This window comes from Puma concolor, chromosome F2 (genome assembly GCF_028749965.1).
Source record: "Puma concolor isolate L17-30 chromosome F2, mPumCon1.1.hap2, whole genome shotgun sequence".
NCBI lineage: Eukaryota > Metazoa > Chordata > Mammalia > Carnivora > Felidae > Puma > Puma concolor.
In genome coordinates, this window is record NC_141684.1 from 19,426,418 (window position 1) to 19,451,053 (window position 24,636).

At 42.4% G+C, this 24,636-nt stretch overlaps 1 protein-coding gene across 2 annotated transcripts in view; it reads left to right on the forward strand.

Annotated features, from left to right (window-relative positions):
* Positions 1-24,272, forward strand: part of SNTB1 (syntrophin beta 1) — a 238,824-nt gene extending 214,552 nt beyond the window's left edge. For both annotated transcript variants that reach the window (XM_025923046.2, XM_086695811.1), the window contains exons 6-8: positions 12,584-12,780; positions 18,184-18,374; positions 20,852-24,272. In XM_025923046.2, coding sequence (XP_025778831.2) covers positions 12,584-12,780; positions 18,184-18,374; positions 20,852-20,944 — 481 coding nt within the window. In that variant the 3' untranslated portion in view covers positions 20,945-24,272. The remainder of the gene's footprint in view (positions 1-12,583; positions 12,781-18,183; positions 18,375-20,851) is intronic.
* The last annotated feature ends 364 nt before the right edge of the window (positions 24,273-24,636 follow it).

A 24,636-nucleotide genomic window follows, 5' to 3' on the forward strand; every position in this document is an offset into this window, starting at 1 on the left:
AGCACACAGAACCATGGATTCCTTGTTGGTAAAGCGGAGCTTGTGATACGCTTTCCAGGGCATCGTGGAGACCCAGGGAGATAGTGCGTCAGTGCAACGAGTCACAGAACAGGCATCGGTTTTCCTCCCTCCACATTACTGCTAGCAGCTGGCTGTGGGAGGTCATGAGACCAGGGAGAACATGTGTCCGGGTCTCTGGAAATCCAGCTGGATTTACTAAAAGTCAAAAATTGGCTCTTTTGCTGCTCATTCTCCTATATCACCTCGGTCTTTGCTTATAGTCAGTATCCCTCAGTGGTATCTTTTGGAGAGATGGGACCTTGCCTAACCTTTCAAAAAAAAATTTTTTTAATGTTTATTTACTTTTGAGACAGCGCATGAACGGGGGAGGGTCAGACAGAGAGGGAGACACAGAATCCGAAGCAGGCTCCAGGCTCTGAGCTGTCAGCACAGAGCCCGACACGGGGCTCAAACTCACGGACCGCGAGATCATGACCTGAGATGAAGTCAGACACTTAACCGACTGAGCCACCCAGGCACCCCTTTGCCTAACCTTTCAGCACCGTGTTCAGATGAAAGTTTAGGAGGTAGAAAGGAGGCAGTTGTGAGCTCTTCTTGGCTGAGGGGCAGCATGCTGGTTTCTGAGCAGCCCTTCTGCCCTGACAGTCCAGAGCTTACTAGTGACTTTTCCCTCTCACTTCTTTCCTAGTCAGCCCGTTGACTGCTGGGCTCTGGTGACTAGTGGATGGAAGTAATCAAGTGCACCAGAACCATTTAAGGGATCTGAACAGTTGTTTTTCTTTTTCTTTCTTTCTTTCTTTCTTTTTTTTTTTTTTTTTTGGCTTGCATTGTGGCATATGCTGGGAGATGCTAATTACAGCAATTAAGCAAGAATGTAATATTGCTTAGCAACCCAGTTACCTAATATGTAATTTTACTAATTTGGCTGAATCTGTGTGCTGTAACTGTTTTTGTTTTAATTAAGGATATTAATAATAATGTTTTTGTGTGGGACATTTTATGCAGCATTTTCTAACACCTATATCCGGAATTAAATTAGTGCATAAGCATCCTTTGTGAGACAGGTTTTTTTGTTTTTGTTTTTCTCAAAACCAGGCATGCAAAGGGATGTGAGGATCCAGAAACTGTGTGCAGCCTAGTACCTCAGTAGAGACACCTTTTGCTTGACCTTCTTTGGACATGAAGGAATTTCTACCACCAGGTTCCCCCAAATATTGAACAAAGAATTTGACCTGCAAGTGGGTTTATCCCACAGCCACACGGAGCCTTGTGGGGTCCACCTTGGGTGCCACTTTGGGCAGTGAAGTCATTTAAAAACATTTCACCCTTAGGGCGCCTGGGTGGCGCAGTCAGTTGAGTGTCCAACTTCAGCTTAGCTCATGATCTCACAGTTTGTGGGTTGTGGGTTTGAGCCCCGCATCGGGCTCATATGCTGTCAGCTCAGCGCCTGCTTTGGATCCTCTGTCCCGCTCTCTCTCTGCCCCTTCCCTGCTCATTCTCTCTCTCTTTCAAAAATAAGTAGACATTATAAAAATAAAAACATTTCACCCTTTCTTTTTCTAGGTTAGGGACCCATTTATATATAAATCTTTAAATTTATGTACACTGGATCCATGCTAGCCATGAATATGAAATCTTACTGACTTACTTCGTTGAGAAAATGGTACCTTCCACTCTCAGACCAGAAAAGGTTAACTCTGACTCCCTAAACAAGTCACTGCTAAAAACACCAGTTGCTAGAGATGGATTTGAAGGAAGAAACAGGAGATGGATGTTAGGCTAATCCCATAGAGTATCTCATCCCAATTACCTTTCAAGATCACTTTTTGCCAGGATTGAGTTAATCTGGAAATGAGCATTGAGCAGATGTAAACCCAAGTTCTTTGGATCTAGCATGAACTACGGTTTCCTGATGGGAGACTGAGGGTGGGAGAGAAATCACAGTATCTCATAACAGTCATTAATCACAAACTTCTTAGAAAATAATCCTCCTTGTATTCTAGCTATTCATTCAACAAATATTTGCTGAGTGCTTGCCACGTGCCTGGAATTGTTCTAGGTTGTACACATACAGTTGGGAACAATCAGATAAAAAGTCCCGCCCTGATTGACCTAATGAGAATAGTGGGTATTCCTACATATTCTGTTCCAGGCGCTGTTCCACACAGCATTTATATAACTCATTTCATCCTTAGCAACAATACAATGAGGTAGGCATATTGCTACACCCAGTTTGCATTTGAGGCATCTGAGGCGTGGAGAGTGTTTGAGACTTGCTGAGGTCGCACAGTTGGCAAATAGCCCAGTTGGGCTATCTGACTCTCTCCTCTGTCCCCTCATGTCTGTGGCTTCACTCTCCAGGACCACTCGGTTTATATGGGCCTTTCATTTGTTCCCTTATTCATACTTCCAGATAATAGGAAATGTCACATCTTGCTGGAGTTGGTGGAGTTTGCTTCCAACCATGGGCATGTGTATTTGACTTCTGTAACCAGAGAACAAAGCATGTCCTTGGGTTTCTCACACAGTTTCAGATAAAACTTAGAAACTGGGTGTGAATTACAGCTTGAAAGCCTGTCCCAGGGTGCCGGTATTTTTCCCTGACTGGGTAAGAGAGTTATCTTCTCTTGAGAGACAGCATTTCCTTGGTTGCTATAGTTTAGTCCCTGCCACAGATAAGAGACAGATGGTCATATTTTTAAGGATACACAAATAGCTTAAAATGTAAAATAATTGAAATATAAATAATAGCTATTTCAGAGTCCCCCTTGAGACTGCAGATCAGAAAATATCCTTGGGAAGAATCTTGGGAGGCATGCAAAGAGGCTGTTCTGCAAGAATAGGACAAACCCTGGGGCGCCTGGGTGGCTCAGTCGGTTAAGTGTCCAACTTCAGCTCAAGTTGTGATCTCATGGTTAATAGGTTTGAGCCCCGCGTCAAGCTCTGTGCTGTCAGCTCAGAGCCTGGAGCCTGCTTTGGATTCTGGGTCTCCTCTCTCTGTCCCGCTTCCCCACTTGTGCTCTGTCTCTCAAAAATAAATCTAAAAACTTAAAAAAAAAAAAAATAGAATAGGACAAACTCCAAACTTTAGCAGACACATTCTATTCCTTAAGCCCTACCTTTCTAAATGTGCACGTGATGACTTTTAAAAATCTTAATGTCCAGCTGACATTTACTTGCTACTTAGTGTCCACAATCTGGCCATGGTAATGTGTTCCTAAGCGTGGTCTGCAAGTGAAGAGCCCATTAGGGGGCCTTTTCACTGCTGCACATTTCATAGCATTTCAGAATAGGTCAGGCGTGTGTGTGTGTGTGTGTGTGTGTGTGTGTGTGTGTGTGTGTGTGCTTTCCTTTGCAAAATTGAACTCACATTTTTTAGACATTTTGGAAAACTTGTATTCATGCAGTTGTTCAGCCAACAGGTAGTGAATCCCACGTGTCAGGTAGAATGCCAGGCACCACAGAATCAAGGAGAGATGCTCCTACCCTGAAGAGCATCTGAATCTAGCAAGGGAGAGGAGATAGTAATCGTAAATACTGTGTAGGGACCCGGAAGAGGGGCACCTACCTTAAGGAGACCATACTGCGTTTGGTCTGGAGCTCCAGAAGATTGCTGTGCTGTCCACAGCAAGTTTGTTTCCTCCCACATATTTTTACCCTGGACCTGTCAACTTCAACACATGAGCAACAAACCCCACAGAGTGGTGTCCAAGGACCCCTGCTGGCTGCCATGGAGGCTGTCTCAGTCTTCCTGGAAGACCTCCTACCTCACCCTGCATCCCTAGAAGCAAATCGTCTGCTCCAAATGTGGCTCTTCCTGGATGGGCCAAGGTTCAGGGATGGCTTTGATCCGACTGTAGACTCTCAAGGGGAGAAGTGTCGCTACTGTCCCCAGGAAGTCCCTGTCCAGCCTATGCTTGAGCACTTCCACAGACATCGTGGACACTTATGCCTGCCCCTCCCTCCTTCCATTCCTCACACAATGTCTTCTCTTTGCCAGACAGGATATATCCAAACGATGTTCTGTCTGAAGCAGTTTTGGGTACTCTGCTGTTTTGATCATTGTCTTCAGCATTAGGAGTCTTGCGTGGAACTGTATTTCGGTATTACTGCTTTCCTTTGTAATTCTGTTTACTTTATGATTTATACACATTGTTCAGAATAACGGTCCACAGGGCTTGGTGTCTAGGACTGAATGCTGCGTTTTAGGCATGGTCTGACCAGCATAGGGCCACACAGGGCCAGCACCTGCTCTCATTCTTTTAATTGAGTGTAATTCACGTTAGTGCTGTTGGTAGCTCTGAGTCAACTAATTTCCAGTGGTGCTTCTACATCAAGTCTCTCTCATTCTAATTTTGTCGTTGTCGTTGTTTGTTTTGGGCTCAAACTACAGTGCTTAGCAGTCTTCCGTCTTGATTCTATATTTCGTCTTCTTACCAATTTTGGGTCATCTGCTGACTTGAAGTGCATGCCCTCTTCATACAAGTCACTGATAAAAATGTTTAACAGGACAGGACTAAGGCCATAGCTCTGCCTCCATTCCTAATTAAATTGACTCGTGATGTCTATGACCCCTTAACAAAGTACTCTTCCAGCTGATAAGCTTTGTACCCAAAACTTATTCCTTTTAAGTCCAAATGAATATTAAAGGAAACTGTCAGTACATTTTTTTTTCTGAATACTTACTTCGTCTATTACTTTTCTAATAATCTGGTTTCTGGATAAAACAGTTGGTGTAAGGAAGCCATATAGGCCCTCATGGACTCCTATTTCCTATTTTCCAAAGTCAAAAAAAGAAGGAAAGAAAGAAAGAAAGAACGATTGCTTTTAAAAATCCATTACTGGGGTCCCTGGGTGGCTTTGTCAGCTGAATGTCTGACTCTTGATCTCATGGATTGTGAGATCGAGCCCCGCATCAGGCTGTGTGCTGAGAGCACAGAGTCTGCTTGGGATTCTCTCTCTGCCCCTCTCTCTTCCCCTCCCCCATTCACTCGCTCTAATTCTCTCTCTCTCAAAATAAAGAAACACTTTTTAAAAAATCCATTACTGAATTTTGCCTGGGAACAGGGCCAAAGAATCTATTTTATTCCATGTTTTGAAAACCAAGATATAATTTTCACTTTTCCAGTTCACTTTTTTAGAACAGTCTGACTTGTTCTCCCTGATTTCCCAAAGGTCCCCGCAGAGTTTCAATTATGAAGCATCTAAGGCCTTCCGGTACGTTGGTGTGTAATCTTCCCAGGAAGGACTTGAGTTCATTTGAAGCATCAGGGTGCTCTCTTCCAAATGCCACCCCCTTCTTGGCTTCCACTGCCCCTTACTTAGGCTCACATCTCAAAAACGTTATTTTCATAAAGCAGCAAAGCAAGAATTCACAAGTTATTATTTTCTTTCAGCCACTCATCAATAACACTGTTTGCCTGGAGATACAGAGCTGCCTAGTCCTTGTCTTTGTACACCATAGATATCTAAAAATAGCCCCTTGTGTTGTATTTGCCATTGTTAGGAAACCTTCCCTCATAAGGACCCTCGATTGCCCATCTAAAGGTTTCTTTTGAATAGTGGTTTGACTCCCAGGGAAAACATCCTGTCCTTTGCAGTGGACATGGCCCTTGTGGGTCCTGGTGTTACTTAATTTAGAGCCTAGGTATAAGGGGGGCACCTGGGTGGCTCAGTCGGTTAAGCATCTGACTCTTAATCTCAGGTCAGGTCATGGTCTCCTTGTTCATAGGATCGAGCCCCACATCGGACTCCATGCTGACAGCACAGAGCCTGCTTGGGATTCTCTCTGTCACCCTCTCTTTCTGACCCCCTCAAAGTAAATAAACTTAAAAAAAAAAGAACCCAAGTATTGGATTCCTAAGATCTTAATGACCTTATACAATATTGCTTTAACTTCTGTTGATCCGAGGTACCCGTGAGCCCTCTGAGATGCTCAGTGAACAATCAGATAGTACATTATCCAGTAGTGTATATCCAATATTATTTTATTGGTTGGAGCTGGAAATATACAAATTCACCTCAAGAGAATGATTTCACAGAACATTTATAAATGTAATCGTTCCACTATTTTTCTCTATCTCTTCCTTGTAGCTGCCACTCCTATCACTGTGGCAGCCCACATAATAAAAAGAGGTAAGAGAAAGGATCTTGGTCCTACCCTGTCCAGTGGCCTTGTCTCATTTTTGCAATGCCATGATTTGTAAACTAACCAACTCTGTTTGGACTTCTCAAGATGGCATAGTGGCGCATGTCCACATCTCTACATGTTGTCATCCACTTATTACTGTTGGCCACAAAAAGCAATTCGTTGGGGATGATATAAAGAACAAGGAAGTCTATTATTTCCGATATCTTGGTAGGGATGAAATGACAATTATGTTGATAAATGTAGGCTTTCTTTGTTCTTGTGCCAGAATCCACTGCTGCCTTTCCTATTATGGGACAGCTTTCTCTTGAGGTTCCAGTTCACCCTCTGAAGGAAGATCTTCTTAATAATCAGATTGCCCCAATGAAGAGGAATAATTCTCCATCCGTCCACTTGACTCTGGCTCATCTCTTCCACTTGTCATCTGCCAGAGGCTGGTTCTGACTTTCTTTTATATTCCAGGAGTGAGCCTCTAAGAACTGGGGCAGAACCTGAAGTGAACTTCATCTCCTCCAACCTTGGGCCACATCGGTTGTACTCACACCATGCCTAGCCTTGGGTCTGCATAGAGTAGGTGCATTTATGAGTTGGCTATGGCTGCCATAACAAAATACTACAAAGCAGGGGACATAAGCAACAGAAATTTATTTTCTCATGGTTTTAAAGGATAAAAGTCCAAGATCACTGTGCCATCAGGGTTGGTTTCTGGTGAGGGTTTTCTTCCTGGCTTATAGACAGCTGCCTTCTTGCTCTGTCCACACTTGGTCCTTGCTCTTTGTGTGTGTGTGTGTGTGTGTGTATGTGTGTGTGTGTGTGTGTGTAGGGAGGGAGATCTCTGGCATCTCTTTTCCTGTAAGGGCAGCATCCTATTTGTTAAGGGCCCACACTTATGCCCTTACTTAACCTTATATAGTCTGTATTTCCAAATACAGTCACATGGGCAAAGGCTTCAACATAGGAATTTTAGGGGGACACAGTTCAGTCCGTAACAGGGAAGTATTCCATAAATGTTTGTAGGATGTATCAGTTGGCGAATGGCGAAATCTTGATTGATTGATTGAATGAATGAACTTCGTGACTTTTTTGGTGATCATTTGGAAGTAGAGAAGAGACCTGAACAGAGCGGGAAGCTCCTCTAAGGCCCCTTGGAGCACCCTGAATCAAAAAAGATTCTGTAACTTCAACTGGCAGGTCTCAGGGTCTCTTCTGTCTCATTTGCCAGAGGCCAGTTGGTTTGTGTAAGGGATTAATGAGGCCACAGGTGTAGGTTCCATCCCACACGGCTCAGTTAACTCCATGTTGAGAAAGGCTCTTCCATGGCAGGTGTTAAGTCTGAAGAGAAAGGCATGGACAGTTTAGAATAACCTAGACATATGGACATGTAGGGCCACAGAGAGGAGCTCATCCACTGTTCCAACACTGAATTGACACTAATGTTATACAAACAACAAACAAAGCATGTTTGTTGCTCTGAGTCAGAATGCATGTATTTTTCAGTGGAATACAAGCTCTGGTCCTAAAAATTAAAGTGAAAGATCTGACTTCATTCCAGCCTCATAGCCTTCTAAGGTGAATCTTTAAATTGTAAAGTATCTGTTGCTAAGTGGAGATTTCAAGATTAAAAAAAAAAAAAAAACCATAAGAAGAAATGAAATGACCCATAAAATGACTCAGCATTTTAATGGATTTGTTTCCAGGTTTTTCTCTTACATGGTTGAATTGTGTATCTAGAGACTTTCGGTAGATACATACACATTTCCCCATATTTGCCATCCGTGTTTATAAAATAACTTTCAAGGTCTGTGTAATACTTTGCGCAGAGAAGTACATGTACCTATATGCATTGTGTGGATACTGGGATGTAGTTCACTTGATTTAAAAAATTTTTTTATGTTTATTCACTGAAAGAGAGAGACAGAGCACAAGCAGGGGTGGGGCAGAGAGAGAGGGGGACACAGAATCTGAAGCAGGCTCCAGGCTCTGAACTGTCAGTCCAGAACCCGACACGGGGTTCGAACTCAGGAACTGCGAGATCATGACCTGAGCCGAAGTCGGATGCTCAACCGACTGAGCCACCCACACGCCCCAATTCACTTGTTTTTAATCTGGAAGATGTTTTTGTTACCAGTATGCGGAAAAGAAATTTGCTTTATCTGATTGTTTACCTACAGCTTGGCACATTTCATTAACCAATATTGGTGTACTCAAAAGAATACATTATTCAGCATGTCTGCTATTTTTCAGATAGCAAATCAACTTGTTTTTTAATATAGATATTAGATAATTCACACTTGATCAGTGGAAAAATCAATTTCTTCTCTTCCCTTTTCTTTTGAATGAAATTTGGCGAGGAGACGAATAACAAATATAGAAGTGGTGCTCCCTCTTAACTCACTGGGTTTCCCCATCAAGGACGCCCTGTGCATAGTGTTGGTCCGCTAGATACAGGCCTTTCTCATACCTTGTTAGAGTCAGTTAGTAATTTCATTCCCTATACCCAGACCTACCAAGTGCAAATCTTCCAACAAATTAAATTTCCAGTTATTATTGGCTTCCATTTTATAGTCTCTCTGGAGAAAAATTAATATTGGTAGGAAATTCATAAAAAAGTGACATTCTCCGTGAGGGTGGTACATCTTCTCCCTTCACTTGTGCCTCAGTGTTACATTTGCACTGGCCCTGATTGTGACAGCGCTGATGCGCCCTCGGTGGACATTCAGGGTACAACAAATGAGAACATGTCCGGCTAGGGAAGGCGTAAGGGAACTAACGTTTACTGAATGCTTCTGATGATCACTAAATACTGAATTAAGTGCTTTTTTTTTGTACTTTATTGTAAAGAATCCCAAGCATGGGAGGCAGGAGTTGTATTTTTATTTTTATTTATTTATTTATTTTTTTCAACGTTTATTTATTTTTGGGACAGAAAGAGACAGAGCATGAACGGGGGAGGGGCAGAGAGAGAGGGAGACACAGAATTGGAAACAGGCTCCAGGCTCTGAGCCATCAGCCCAGAGCCCGACGCGGGGCTCGAACTCAGGAACCGCGAGATCGTGACCTGGCTGAAGTCGGACGCTTAACCGACTGCGCCACCCAGGCGCCCCGTGGAGTTGTATTTTTAAAATAAGGAAACCGAGAGGTGCCTGGCTGGCTCAGTTGGTAGACCGTGTGACTCTTGATCTCTCAAGGTTGTGAGTTCAAGTCCCACATTGAGCGTGGAGCCTACTAAAAGAAAAATTCATCTTGCTTATATTAAAATAAGGGAAATGAGGGTGGGGGCACTAAGGGATAGGGTAAGGGTATGGAAATAATACTGAGTACAAACCATATGCTGGGTCTGTGCTAGGTGTGGACAGATTAGAATATTATTATTTTATGGATTTCACAGATTATTTCAGTTGATCTTTAAAACACTACCTTATGAAGTAGGGATTCCTAGAACATTTGACACATGGCAGAATAGGGGTCTCATGAGGGCTTTTATGCCCCCCAAACCTTGTTATCTCTCTTCAGTTTACAGTGCAGCTGGCCAGCTGTAAAAAAAAATGCCGATTTTTTTTTTTTAAGTTTTATTTATTTAAGGAATCTCTACATACCATGTGGGGCTCGAACTCAGTATCCGAGATCTGGCTGAGCCAGCCAGATGCCCCCAACCTATACAGATTTTTAAGAGTTTTAAAAAGGAAAAGCTAGATGTATTTCCTCAAGTAACTAAAACTTAAACACCATCAAGTATAAAAAACATATTTACGCAACTAAGAAAACAATATAAATCCTTGTTTTTTGTAAGTACCTTTCTTTTTTTTTAATGTTTATCTTATTTATTCTTTTGAAGGGAAAGAGAAAGTGTGTGTGTGCATGTGCACGCAAGCATGTGTGCACAGGCATGTGCAAGAACAGGAGAGTGGCAGAGGGAGAAGGGTGTGAGAATCTTAAGTACTCTCACAATCGTGAGATCATGATCTGAGCCAAAACCAGGAATCAGACGCTTAACCAACTGAGCCACCCAGGCACCCTGACAGTTTGACTTTTGAACAAAAGAATACATTTTTTAAAAATAGGATGGAATAAATTCAAAAATCCATATTTGTACCTTATCTTAATGAATTTTTACCTGGCTCTCAATCCCTTTACAACCCATGTTAGGCTTTTGGGAAATGCTTTCTTTTTTCTTTAGCCTCACCAAGATTTTGAAACCCATGTCAACAGACAGTTCCCTTCACACTGTCCCAGATTCTTCTCTCAATGAGATTCATGGAACTTCTCTTTTATTATTACTTTCTATTAAGGTATAATTGACAAATAAAGCCTAATGTGCACAATGTATATATGGTGAGATGATTACCACAATCACGTTAATTAATACATCTATATCCTCAATATAGTTACTTTGGTGTGTGTATGGAGGGAATAGCCTAAGGTCTATTCTCTTAGTAAATTTCAAGTATACAATACAGTATTATTAAGTATAGTGATCATGGTGTACATTAGATCCTCAGGGGTTATTCATCTTATGACTAAAAGTTTGTACCCTTTGACCAACATCTCCCTGTTTCTCCCACCTTGTAGCCCTGGCAACCATCATTCTACTCTGTTTCTATGAGTTTGACTGTTTTTCAGATTCCACATATGAATGATACCACCATTTGTCTTTTTCTGCCTGGCTTATTTTACTTAGCCATAGTGCCCTCCATATTCACCCATGCTCTTGCAAATGGCAGGGTTTCCTTCTTTCTTAAGGCTGAGTAATATTCCAGTGTGTGTGTGTGTGTGTGTGTGTGTGTGTGTGTGTGTGTGTATACCACATTTTTAAAATCCATTTATCCATCGATGGACATTTAGGTTGTTTTTATATCTTAACTATTGTGAATATGCTGTAACAAACTTGGGGTTGCAGATACCTCTCTGAGATACCGAGTGCACTTTCTTCAGACATATTCCCAGAATTGAATTGCTGGATCTTATGGTAGTTCTAATTTCAGTTTTTTTGCAGAACCTCCATACTATTTTCCATGGTGGCTGCACCAATTTGCATTCCCACCAACAGTGCGCAGGGGGTCCCTTTCCTCCACATTCTTGCCAGCCTTCATTATCTCTTGGAATCTTCTCTATCTTCAAAGAATTTTACGATCAAAAAGCTTGTCAACAAACCTTTTTCTTCAAGGCGGCCTTGCAAACCACCCCCGCCACCAATTCCAGCTTTGTGAGTAAAAGAAAGCTTTTCAGAGTTGTACAAGAAGCTTGTTGCTAGAAATCCAACAGGGTACTGTGTTTGATTTCACCGGTAATTTTGCTCTGCAGTATCTAAGCTTACAAGAGGAGATGAGCTTTTGGATTTCTTTGTGCAATTTTTAATCTAGGGGTAACAAGCCCCTTGCCTAAAAAAGTCAGTCTCCCATCTCCCGTCCACTGAGTGAATAGACACCTGGAATTTCTCTGGCAAATGGTAGTGTTTCTTTCTGTACCAAAAGATAAGACTGAAAATGCAAATATCCTGGGGAGAAGTCACATTTACTAAATTATACTCATGCTATCCTGCAAATGATTGATACGGGCGTCTCTTCCCAAAGAAGGTTGAGATATCAGACATCGAGGAGCAGGAGAGATCCAGGGGTTTAAAGGGGAGGCGTGAGAAGGAGGAGCCAGTGCCTGCTCAGGGGGTAGGGCTCAGAGACTGTGATTCCTCATGGTTTCCGTCTGGCCTTTCAGAAAATATTTACGATGGGAGTCACATTTTATGCTTTAAAGCGTCCGCTTTAAAGTCAGTGTGCAAACTGTGGCAAAAAGCACTCTTGGAAATCCCTTAAATCTTCCAGTAAGTGCCATTCTTTCCATTTCCCAGGAAGCCCAGCATCGCCGGTTATTCCTAGGCGTTACCACTGCTGCTTCTTTAGTGGAGTCCCGTGGTGGTTTGCTTGTGTTTGGAGGCTGTGTGCTTAAAAAACGCATTCGGTACACCCAGATGAGGCAAACTACAAGACATGCAGGGGTACGGAGGCTAAGCCAGGAAACAGTGTTGTGCTCGCACCGGGACATACTCATGCCCAGGAATGGAATGGGGAGGACTATACACACTATTTAAGTTGTTCTCGCTCTCACTTTCTCAATTCTCTTTTTGGCCCAGTGGGTATCGTGGAACTTGTCTCGTGGGAGTTAAAGGCATGTGATTCAACTCCTCTGCACATTCAGCCGGATACGGCTCCCCAGGCACTTTCTAAATCTCACCGTAGCCCTGGAGAGGGACTGGCAGAGCAGAAGTCAGAAAACCACGGGGGACACTGGGGTTAAGCTGGACCCTTTGGTCCTAGGTCAGAAAAACAAGAGCAAATCTATGTGGAAGCTTTGATCAGATGACAGGTCAGGTGAACACAGTGGTTTACAGTTTGATGGAGATTTGTCTCTCTTTCTCGACAGGCTGGTCCATTCAGGTCCGGCCAAAGGATCGCCCCAGGCTGGTGTGGATCTGTCCTTTGCTACTCGAACAGGCACCAGGCAGGGGATCGAGACACATGTCTTCAGGGCCGAGACCGGCAGGGACCTCTCCCATTGGACGCGGAGCATCGTACAGGGATGTCACAACTCGGCAGAACTCGTCACCGAGGTCACCACAGGTGAGCACTGCTGGCTGACACAGGACCGGCACGCCCTCTCCTCTGCCCTGGCCTCAAAGTAGTTTCCACTATTGGCCTTTTTGGCTGTGGAGAATTCCAGAAGTACACTTAAATTCTTCCAAATTAAGGCACTGTATGCCCTACTGAAAAGCAAGCCTTTCTCCTCCTTCATTCAAGAAAAGTTGGTAACTTGGAGAGTCAGATGTCATTTTCCTACTTGTGTAACCCTGGGTGGCTTCCTGGAGGCATGTACTTTGGAGGCCCAAACTAGTAGGATTCTTGTTATCAACAACAGAGACTGACTCTGAATAGCTTATCACAGAATACAATTCTTGCACATTAGTGTTGGTAGCTCACAGAGTTGTTTACAAAACTGGGGAACCAGTTGGTGAAAAAGAGCGGGAAACAGACGTGTCTAGCTGGGGTGAAACAGCAAAGGGGAAACTACCAGTGACCCCTGCCCCTGGTATGGATGGAGAAGCCGAGGCTGGATGGAAGGAACACACAGTGAGTGCAGCCATGTTCCTGTAGAGCTCTACGACAGAGCCGATTAGTGGGGAAGCTGAGATTTGTATAAAGAAGGAAGAACCTTCTATACTGTACTATTTATTGAGTGCTCACAACGTGCCAGGCATCTCATCTACTGCCTCTCAGTGTTTTTCTTTTTCTTTTTTTTTTTTAAGTTTATTTATTTATTTTGAGAGAACGAGAAAGAGAGCATGTGAGCATGGGGGAGCGGCAGGGAGAGAGGAGAGAGCGCATCCCAAGCAGGTTCCTCGCTGTCAGCTCAGAGTCTGATGCAGGGCTCGAACTCACAAACCGCGCAATCATGATCTGAGCTGAAACTCAAGAGTCGGATGCTTAACCGACTGAGCTACCCAGGCACCCCTCAGTGTTTTTCATACTATGAGAAACAACCCTACTAGGGGTCCAGAAATCAATGAATTGAGGCCAGACCAACATTTAAAAAATTAAATGGAATAGGAAAATCAGTGTAAATATTGTTTAGGTTTGTAGAACTTTTGATTCCGGGGTGTGTGTATGACTAGGGTCATAATACGTTGCCTCACCTTGTCTAATGCACACAATTCCCTTGCCAACCTGATTTTACAAATCTGGAAGCAAATCCTTAAGAAAGGTTAAGTAATCAGGGCGCCTGGGAGGCTCAGTCGGTTAAGCGTCCGACTCCAGCTCAGGTCATGATCTCGCGGTCCGTGAGTTCGAGCCCCGTGTCGGGCTCTGTGCTGACAGCTCAGAGCCTGGAGCCTATTTCGGATTCTGTGTCTCCCTCTTTCTGACCCTCCCCCATTCATGCTCTGTCTCTCTCGGTCTCAAAGATAAAGAAACGTTAAAATAAAAAAATTAAGAAAAAAAAAGAAAGGTTAAGTAACTTATCCAAGATCACACAACTCATAAATGACAAAACTGTAACACTAGGTTGTGTCATTCTAAAGACTCTTTCTCATTGACTATAGTGTCTACAAGGACATAGATCTCACCGCTATACCACTGGTCCGAAAACAGGCTGCTGTGATCAATAATTTTCATGCCACTCTCCAAATCAGATGGATAGATAGGTGACCGATAGACGATTGACAGATAGCTAGATGATAGATAGAAATGCATGCACATATAAATATACAGATATAGATAATCTAATTTTTTACTGGGCAAAGATAAAATTAGAGACTAGGAAGTAGTAGGAATCTAAAGTCACATGAATGAACAAAGTACGTGCTGTAAAATCTTGTACATTTGCTAAGGTGGATTCCATACTGGCCCAGTGATTTTCAGCAGCCAGCACAATGTACAGTTAACAGTGTCCATAATGCTGTTGTTCCTGATTCTGAGATGTAAGGCAGACTGTTTCTAGCTCTGAGATCTAGAACCAACCTCTCTTCCAGGTGTCCTGCGGTCACTCATAAAGAGGGCATGTGTGACAGAGTGGCTAGTATCCTCAACAACAGTCTTCCAGGAAATCCAACGTTGAGTCCCATAAGGCTGCTTCTCCATTCACCCCTTTCTATCATGTTTTCCTGCCTGTTCCTTCATTTCTCTGTGTCTCTGAGCATCCAGTATAAGGTGGTAGCCACAGTGTGGGATTTAAGTCAGAAAGGCCTGGATTCAAATTCCAGTCCTGTTTCTTTCCTAATCTCTTACTCTTACTTGCCTCGCTTGTTTCCATTATCCATAAAAAGAAGAAAATAACGGTACCTACCTCCTAGGATTGTTGTCGAGAATTATGAGAAATAATCCATGTAAAGCTCCTAGAACAGTGCTTGACACATAGTAAGTGTTCACTCAGAGTTGTTATCAGTCATTACTCCTGTAATGACTTCTCCAGACCCGTGTGGTCCAGTACGCTGGCTTCTGGTCATATGTGGCTATTTAAATATTATTGAATTAAAATTAAATTACTCCCTCAGTCACACCAGCCACATTTCCAGGGCTCAGTCACTACATGTGCCTAATGGCTACCACGTTGGACAGTGCAGATCTAGAACCTTTCCATCACGGCTGAAAGTCCTACTGTACAGCTTTGCTCTAGGGGAACAGGATTGCCCACAAGACATCTCAGGTACAGCATTTCCAAACTTGAGCCACACTAAAAACAACAGAAATAAAAGTTTTTGTTGTTGTTATTTTATTCTCAGAAGCCTGGTTGCTGACCTCTACCCCCAGAGATTCTGAGTCAGCAGCTTGGGGATGGGGCCTGAGAATCTGCACCTAATAAATAGCAGGTGGTGCTGATGCTGCTGGGCCCTGGACCACTTTGGGAGCACTACCGCGCTAGGCAGCAGCTTCCCTTGGGACTCAGGAATATTCTGAAAGATGGGACACATATCTTTCGGATGTGTAGTATGGTTTCTCCACATTTCCTCTACTCATGAAAACGTGAAAAAACAGATGTTTTGTAGAATTTCCACTGCAGCAACACCAACAAAATCTGTGTCTTTTAGTAGTTACCCTGAAACTGATTGGTGCCCCGACTATTTTCCATCATTGTTGGAAACCTTTCTGGAGCGTCGCTGAAACTTTTTTTTATGCTGAATCTGTATGGCAAGAAAAACTAGAGTTTTGGAGCTGAGATTTGGAAAACCTGAAAACTAAACTTAAGTTACATGTGTAAATACCGGAAAGAGCCATGCTCCTTGCAATAAATTCAGGAGTGTTCTAGGAAAGAATGGAGATGGCCAAAGGGATTTGGTTTAGTTTGCATTCCACAGATTCTGTAAAATCTGTCTCTCTCAATAAGTTGAACTCTACTTGGACAGGAAAATAATGAGGTTGGTGGTACACCAGCCAAAGGAAATAAACAATGAATTGTGTGGATGGAGCTAGCCGGGTGGTGGGAGAGAAGAAATTACGGAAATGATCAAAGGTGCAACCCAGTTACAAATTGAAAGATGCCTGCAGGGAGTAGGGGAACGGGGCTTATGTTTTAATCAGAGCTTCAATTAACTTGATAATGTGTTCGGTTTGCCCTGTGTGGATTGAGAACATCTTGAGATAACCAATTCCATTATATGAAGGCCACGGATACCATTTGAGGTCAACTAGAATTGAAAGTAACCACAATCAATTAATTCGGAATACCTGATGGCATAACTTTAACGTTCAAATATAGAGGAAGGAAGAAGAAAAGCACGTTTAAAGCTCATTTGCCCACCTATTTTGCAGGTAGTAGAAGTAAAGAGTGTCAAGAACAAGGATTCAAGATGGGAAGCCATAACCACACCCATGCCACTGTCTTTGGTTATCCTAGGACTGTGGGGGTGCCAGAGGCCTACGGACCTTCTGAGAGTATGAGATTTACTGAGGGGCTCTGCCCAGGACTCAGAAATCTATTAGAGATTGTAGTACACCTTTGGGAAATATCAGCTCTTAGTTACAAATTGAAAGATGCCTGTGGGAAGTCAGAAGGAGGGGTGTGGGTTTAAGCAGAGCTTCAATTAAAAGCCGCCTCATTCTGTGAGTCCCCTGTGTCTTCCCCCAAACTCTAAAGGCCCCCTGGCCATACAATCATTACTCTGCCTCTTTGCCAAGGTCCCTCTCCACATCCCTCTATATCCTGACTTCCAGAGAAGGAGAAAGAGACATGGCATGGAGTGGAAAGGACTTGAATTTTGAATTCTAAACCACCTAAGTTGGGACACATTTCACCTGTCTGGGCATCACTTTTTTTCACCTGTAATATTAAGCTAAGGTCCTGCTTCAGAAGTTTGTGGTAAGGTGAAATTCAGTTTGGTTTATAAAGCCAAGCGGAGCTAATGTTGATATAGAGCAATCATAATGCCCATCCTCTTCCTCTTCCCAATCCCCATCCCCAGCAAAGAAAATATCCTGGTTTCCCTAAAGAGCTTTCAGATGTGTATGAAGGGCTCAGTCAATTTACTTGCCAGGGTCTGTTAATTGTGGTGTTCTGTGAGGCAAAAAAAAAATCCAATCTGATACTTAATAACCTTTTTCAGAACTCTTTGATCAGGGGTGTAAACATTCACAAGTCTTCCTAAATAGGAAGTAGGATTCTGGGGCAAGGCTGCATCCCGCTCATAAGCTTAGAGTGCTGGTCACTTTTCCTAAACACAGTGAGGACCACGCACAAAAGCTGGCACCTGTTGTCATCAAGGGATTTTAATTTTGTTCCTTTGGATCACACAGCACCTTGTGAACACTCCCTGGGGCTCCTGAATGCCACACTGGGCAGAGAGAAAACAGCATTCACCACGGAAGATACCACATCTGGTATCTATCCTACTACACAGCTTTTCTAGGACCCAAGATCATCAGATCATCAGAGAAAACATTTAAAACCCTCATTTGTTTAAAAAGTGAGCTTTGTTGGACTTTTTAAAAATTAAAAATGAGGTGGTTTTTAGGCTACTTGCTCTTGACCTCTTAGGTGTGCTAACTTTGGTAATGTCACGGAGGAAAGCTTGTTTCTTTCACCAGCCGGTAGACACATGGCATTGCGGCGTGTGTGTGTGTGTGTGTGTGTGTGTGTGTGTGTGTGTGTGGTGATGTTGATGATGGCCAATCAGAGGTAGCTTACCCTACATCAAATGTCAGGTTTTTTCCGGCTTTGGACTAGGCCAGTGGCAGGCAAGTATACCTGTCCACGTGTGTGCTATCAGAGGGTCAGAGAAGGGCGAGAGCCCAGATAAAAGTCAGCAAATCCCAGCAAAAGGAATTCTTTCAGCTTCTTTCCCTTGGGTTCATGGGGCAAGTTAAGATACATTATCAAAATCCATCCAAGGAGAATATTTTCATGAGCAGTGATTGATTTTTCAACTTGAGAAATGTGTGGCTGGCCCTGGGATTGAGGAGACTTGTAAGTTAAGTGCCTGGGAAAATGGACCGACCTCGCTACTCACACCGCTGTGTCTCCTGTCTCCCCCTCAGCCTGCACCTACAAAAACCAGGCGTGCTGCCTGACCATACATTACGAGAATGGATTTTCTATTACCACGGAACCACAGGAGGGTGCCTTTCCCAAGACCATCTTACAGTCTCCCTATGAGAAGCTGAAAATGTCTTCAGATGATGGAATCAGGATGCTTTATTTGGATTTTGGAGGCAAAGATGGAGAGATCGTAAGTGTATTTCTGTAGACAGTGCGATTTCATGTTTTGCTGGGCGGCACATCTGTGATGGCTTGCAAACGTAACGCTGCCTTATGTTTATTTAGCAATTGACTATTTACAAAGTACCTGCAGGCTCATGTCTTGTTTGATCCTAGAAAAACTATGATTAGATCCAAGTATCTCAAAGTTCCTAACTTTTATCTCATTTTCCACTAGCAAATCAATATTTGAATCAAAGAATCTTTTACAAAGTCAGCATTAAATTCTCATTAAATGGGGTCCCACCAGCTTCAAAATGCACCATTCATTCTTAAAAAGTCTCAAGCGTCTAATCTAACCTGGGCATCCGTGCTGGTGTGGGGGGTGCGGGGGCGTGACATGCGCAATGCCCGCCATCCGGGAGGTCTGCAAGGAGTACAGCACAGAGGCAGAGGGTCTGGAGGAGGGGCAGAGTAGAAGGGATGGTGGGGAACAAAGAAATGTGGTCAATACCTGCATGGACAGAGAGCCAGACAAGAGCCCAGAAGTTTCGGGCTAATGGCAAATAATGACTAACAAAATTAGCAAATTTGTCAGAGTAACTTTTAGACTTAGATCAATGCAAACAGCCAGTGTATTGAAATTCACAATTTGCTGTGATCATTACTGCCTGTTACAACAATAACTGTACTTCTTCAGTTCTATGAAAGGGTGGGAATTTGCATGTTCTTTCTAGAAAGCAAGTATAGTTCTTGACATTCTCCAGAAGACATAGGACCTCGTTTAAGCTGTTAGCATAAGGCCTTCATTTCAAAGTCACGAGCACTGCTGTTCTGGGTCCCGAGACACCACCGGCCCCACATAACCCAGCACTTCTCACTGTGGGTATCACCTGTGGCCGTGAGGAATCCAACACCCTATGCCTGGCTGCTCATCTGAACTCACTTTCTGAGAACAGTTTCCAGCCAGTCATTTCCCTAACCTTTAAAATGGATCCACAGGATTTTATAGGATTTGTGTGTTTCAGTCAGTAGGTTCAGCCTGAAGCACCAGTTTGGAAATAAGTGACTAGAAAGTCCCTTTCGCTAAGAATACTTGTAGTTCAGTTGCTGCTTTTATCAATCACTCAACTGCGTGCTTTTTCCTAAAGGGGACTGCTCCCTAGCAAAAAAAAAAAAAAAAAAAAAAAAAAGTCTCTTGCTATCCTTGGCTTGAAAAATCAAGGCTATTTTTGCCCATGAGGAAAATCACTTAGGTCTAAATTTCAGCCTTCCTGAAGCCTGTAATTATAACCTGACTCGGGAGATTTAGGAAGGACTGAGTTTTTGCTGCCAGTCCATTCAGCTGGTGAGTGCAAGTTCACACATAGCTCCCCCAGGTCAAGTCAGCAACCCCAGGAGGCAGGCACCACCCAGCCTTTCCTCTTCTTTTCCAGGGAAGGGAGCAGAGATGTGCTATTGAGATGGAGTTGAGGGTCAAGACACCCATGTTCTGAGTCTGTAACTAACTCACCAGTTGTCTTGGGCAAGTGCTTGTATTTCTTTGGATCTGAGTCTCTCTGTCCATAAAATACAGTGACTAAAGTGGGTAATCTTTAAGATTACTTCCAAAAGTTGCATTCTGACTCTTATGCTCTGGTCATGGGTGGAGACACATGTAGGCACACACGGAGCAGGGGACTTAACAGACATGTGACCCACATGCTTACAATTCAAGAGCACAGGACCCTGGGGACACAGCTGCTTAGCCCTAGGGCTTCTGCATTCCGAATTCTCTTTTTCTGTTATTTATTTTGAGAGAGAGACAGACAGCTCGGGGGAAAGGCAGAGAGAGAGGGAGAGAGGATCCCAAGCAGGCTCCACACTGTCAGCGCAGAGCCCCATGCGGGGCTCGAACCCATAAACCGTGAGATCACGACTTGAGCCGAAACTAAGAGTCAGACAGATGTTTAACCAAGTGAGCCACCCAGTTGCCCCTGTATGCTGGATTTCACATACAGTATCTCATTTAATACTCTATTTACCCTGTAAATTAGGTAAGACTAAGAAAAATTTCAAGTGACTTGTCCCAGATTGTATATCTAAAAAGTGTTAAAGGAAAAAAAAAGTGTTAAAACCAGGACTCAAATTTAATCTTCAGATGTGAAATTTAGTGCTCCTCCAAGCTGGACCTAATCCAACATAAATAATATCACTATTGTGATACCAAAAATAAATGGTTTAGACAGTCAAGAAAGGCAACATCAATATGGATGCTACTGGTATATATGAATTTCACAGAACCTATTTCGGAAAAAAAAAAAAAGATATATGAGATGTAAAGAATAAGTTCAAAGAGTTAGCTTTTAAATCTCACTGAGGGGGTGGGGGGGCAAGGATTTACAGCCATAATTGATTCAGTTCCCATTTAAAAGCAGGAAGTGCTCAGATCCATTTGATGTGCAAATCGCTATTCTGTATCAAGCATTGATTGAAAATCTCTCAAGCTCTCTTCTTTTTAAATTTCAGCAACTGGACCTTCACTCCTGCCCCAAGCCGATCGTGTTCATCATTCACTCCTTCCTGTCAGCGAAGATCACAAGACTGGGCTTGGTGGCCTGAGCAGGGGGATGGCTTGCCTTGGACAGGAGGGCTGCTGTGGGACGTCAGATCAGCTGCTCGGCGAGCGGGGAGAGGTAGCATAGCAGGTCTGCCGCGGTCAGCTTTAGATCCCCGAGTCCTCAGCTGCCCCAGACTTCTCCATCAGCTTCACCAACTACAAGGGGGTGCCCCAAGAAAACACCGCAAGGAATATCAGGAGAAAAATGGCTTTTTAGAACGGTAGAAGGGTAAAGAGGTGAGGGCGAATGGGAATACATAAGCATAGCTTTGAAATCACGACAATCAAGTACATGAACATTAGAACAGCGTGTGCAGATCTTAATCATACCAGTGTCTAGGCAACTGGTTCACCCAGGTAAGCGAGGGCTGACCAGATGAGAAATGGACACGTTGACCTCCCCCACCCCCGATAACAATGATCCCTTGTTTTAGTGTGATTGATTGCCTACTTCTAATTGAGTTGACTTTTGCTGGTAAGGAAAGAGAAGTGCTTCAAATTGGAAACCCACCTTTTACTTAAGTATGAAGCAGCTGTAATTTTTTTCTTAATGAATTATCTTTCAGTGATGTACAATGAGTCTGAAGTATTCTCATTAGCATATGCCGAGCAGGAATTAAATAAAGCGTCAGATACTGATCTGAGCTCTGAGCTGGTGGAATCTGAGCCAAAGTAGACTGTTTATAGTGCAGAGCTTTGCAGAAGAGTCGTGTGCTTGAAAGATGATTAATCTGGAGACTGTACTCACACCAAGGTGTGTTATCTTAGAGCCAAGACGGATAGCTTTACTTATAGAAAGCAAATTATGGATATTTTTTTAAAAGATTGTCATTTGAGATATATATAAACATACGTATATCTCCTATATATATAACATACATACATATATATAAAACAGCTCACATGAGATTAACTAATTATCCCCATTTCGTGGTTTTCAGTGGAAATACTGAGCAATTTATTGACCCTTGTGCCTGCCTGTGCTCGTATGCATGCATTTTCGAACCAATCATAGAGCAGCGCATATAATTCTGGACGATGATGGGCTTTACGCATACACCCAGAGTGGTAATCAAATCTGTTGACAGCATCCGCAGCTCTTAGGAATTCCAGGGAAATAATATAATGACCTGATATTTTTCTACAAGAATATTTTCAGACAACATAGAGCATATTTCTGATTTAATGCCTTTATTTTTACCTTTCAATACAAATTCAGTAGAAAGACACCAGTATCATTTGATTTTGGAGTCCCTTTCCTCAAACCTTAAAAATTAGCTCTAGAGGTTCCGTAAGCATTTGTAACCCTTCTTCCCCCTGTAATGTACATAAAGAAATGTTCTGGATTGGACCTATGCGTTTTTGCAGAACTTTTAGCAAATACCTGTGCAAAGAGCTTTTAAAAGTGAAACGGTCTTGGGGCGCCTGGGTGGCGCAGTCGGTTAAGCGTCCGACTTCAGCCAGGTCATGATCTCGCGGTCCGTGAGTTCGAGCCCCGCGTCGGGCTCTGGGCTGATGGCTCAGAGCCTGGAGCCTGTTTCCGATTCTGTGTCTCCCTCTCTCTCTGCCCCTCGCCCGTTCATGCTCTGTCTCTCTCTGTCCCAAAAATAAATAAACGTTGAAAAAAAAAAAAATTAAAAAAAAAATAAATAAAAGTGAAACGGTCTTGAATGTAATTTTGCCCACCAGATGTTTATTGAGTTACAAAGCTGGTTTTAGATTTGTGTTTCCCAAAGTGTCTCTCATGTAACGCTAGTTCCAAAGGGCGTCAACAGACGTGTATTGTTGGGGGAGAATAAGAGGTTTGTGTGTTAAAGTGTGTTACACACCAAGGTAAGAAACGTTAAACAGATTTCATGATTGTGGGCCCCCTCAAGGGCTTTAATGTATACACTGAGATTCTTCAAGGGGGGACCCGTGTACTATTCAAACATTTCTAGAACTCCTTTCTTTCAGGGCATCTTGTTGAAACTGGTGTTTAAAAAAACAAAATAAAACAAAACAAAACAGAACAAAAAACACTTTGGAAACAGCTTTAGGACACTGATTTTTCTTTTTTCTTTCTTCTCTTCTTTTCTTTTCTTTCTTTTTGGTTTCTTATTTTAAAATGCTGAGGAGTGAAGTCCCACCCTGAATACTACAGGAAAGCTTTGATGCATTTGTAAATTATACCGAACTCTTTCATGACATATTTTCGAAGTCACTGGAATGTTGTTATACAAGAGAATTATACTTATGCATTGTAAATAACATTGAAATACATACATTAATGCCAATAGTTCAACAATGTAATCTAAGGTGCTCATGACTACATGAAGTATGAGTTAATTGCTCATAATTAAATTGCAAAGATCCTATTATATATTTATAGACAAATTAAAATGATAATTACAAATATTTCTTCATCACATTAAGTTTTAGACTGATTAATATCTGGGTGGGGGTCAACAAACTACATTCTCTGCATTTACAAAAACTTAATTTAAATATTTATATTTTAGAAAATATACATTTGGATAAATTTATGCATTTTCTGAATAAAAATGTGTTATTAGCAAGAAATAGACAATTTTACTAAGAGAATTGTGTATACGAATCATTTTTTTTTTCCTTCACAGTTAAAGTGTATCATATCTGAGTGGCTATGATGAATCAGTTTCAAGTACTCATTTTTCCTCGTTCTGAATTCAGCAAATTACAATGATTTTATACTGTAGATTTTAATCTTGTCTTGATGTGTGTTATGGATGTTGTGAAAGACACAAAGTCCTATGTCTGGATACAGTCACTGCGTCATTTTGGGGAATTTGTTTTTCTCCAATCTGCTTTGTGCTCAGTCCGTTTCTTATTTGAATCAATGAATTATTAAATTCACATTTGTCCCTTTAAGGGTAAATCAATACAAATGACTGATGTTTTAACTGTACTTACTGAGAAGCTACCCATTTTGCTGGTAGATGTGGTTAGGTGATCCCTAAGCATCCCAGGGATTTGAAGAAGGCCAACAGGAATATAGAAAGCAATCTCTTTCCTGACTTGAACTAAGTAGAAGAAAAAAATCATAAACGTCTTAAAAACATCCACGTGGAGGCGTTTAATTAATTCTATCAATTTATGGAATTAAAATGCTGAAAAATGCATTCTCCTACAATTAATGAGCAGGGCCTTTCGGGCCCTTGTTTTACAAATATTAGTCCATCTTGAGGGGAGTGGGCTGGGGTGAGGGGGTAATATTTGAATGTACCTTGAGTTAAAAAAAAATGTGCCTATGTTTATAGCACCATGGATATCATGTAAACTTTATGAATTAAATAAATATTCACCTCTGAATATGGTGGACTGGTTGGTGGTTTCATGATAGCCACGGACAGAATGTGAAGACACATCCCACTATTCTCTTCCTCCAAGACTGGCCTTGGAAGGTGCTAATGGGTAACGGAGATGCCACTAGAAAGTTTGGTGTGTGGGGGTTTTGTGTATAATTTCAGGATGGGTCTTCATCTGGAGCTTAGGGATCTTGGCTCTTATTTTAAACTAAAAATACATGGGATTTGACCTGTATACCAAGCTCCAAATACTCAAATCTTATGTAGTACTGCAACTTGGTTTGTTTTTAATTGCTTATAATGGCTTAGTCTATGGCTGGGAAGTCTTTTTACTATTTGAAAATTTAGTAGTATTGAGATTACATTTA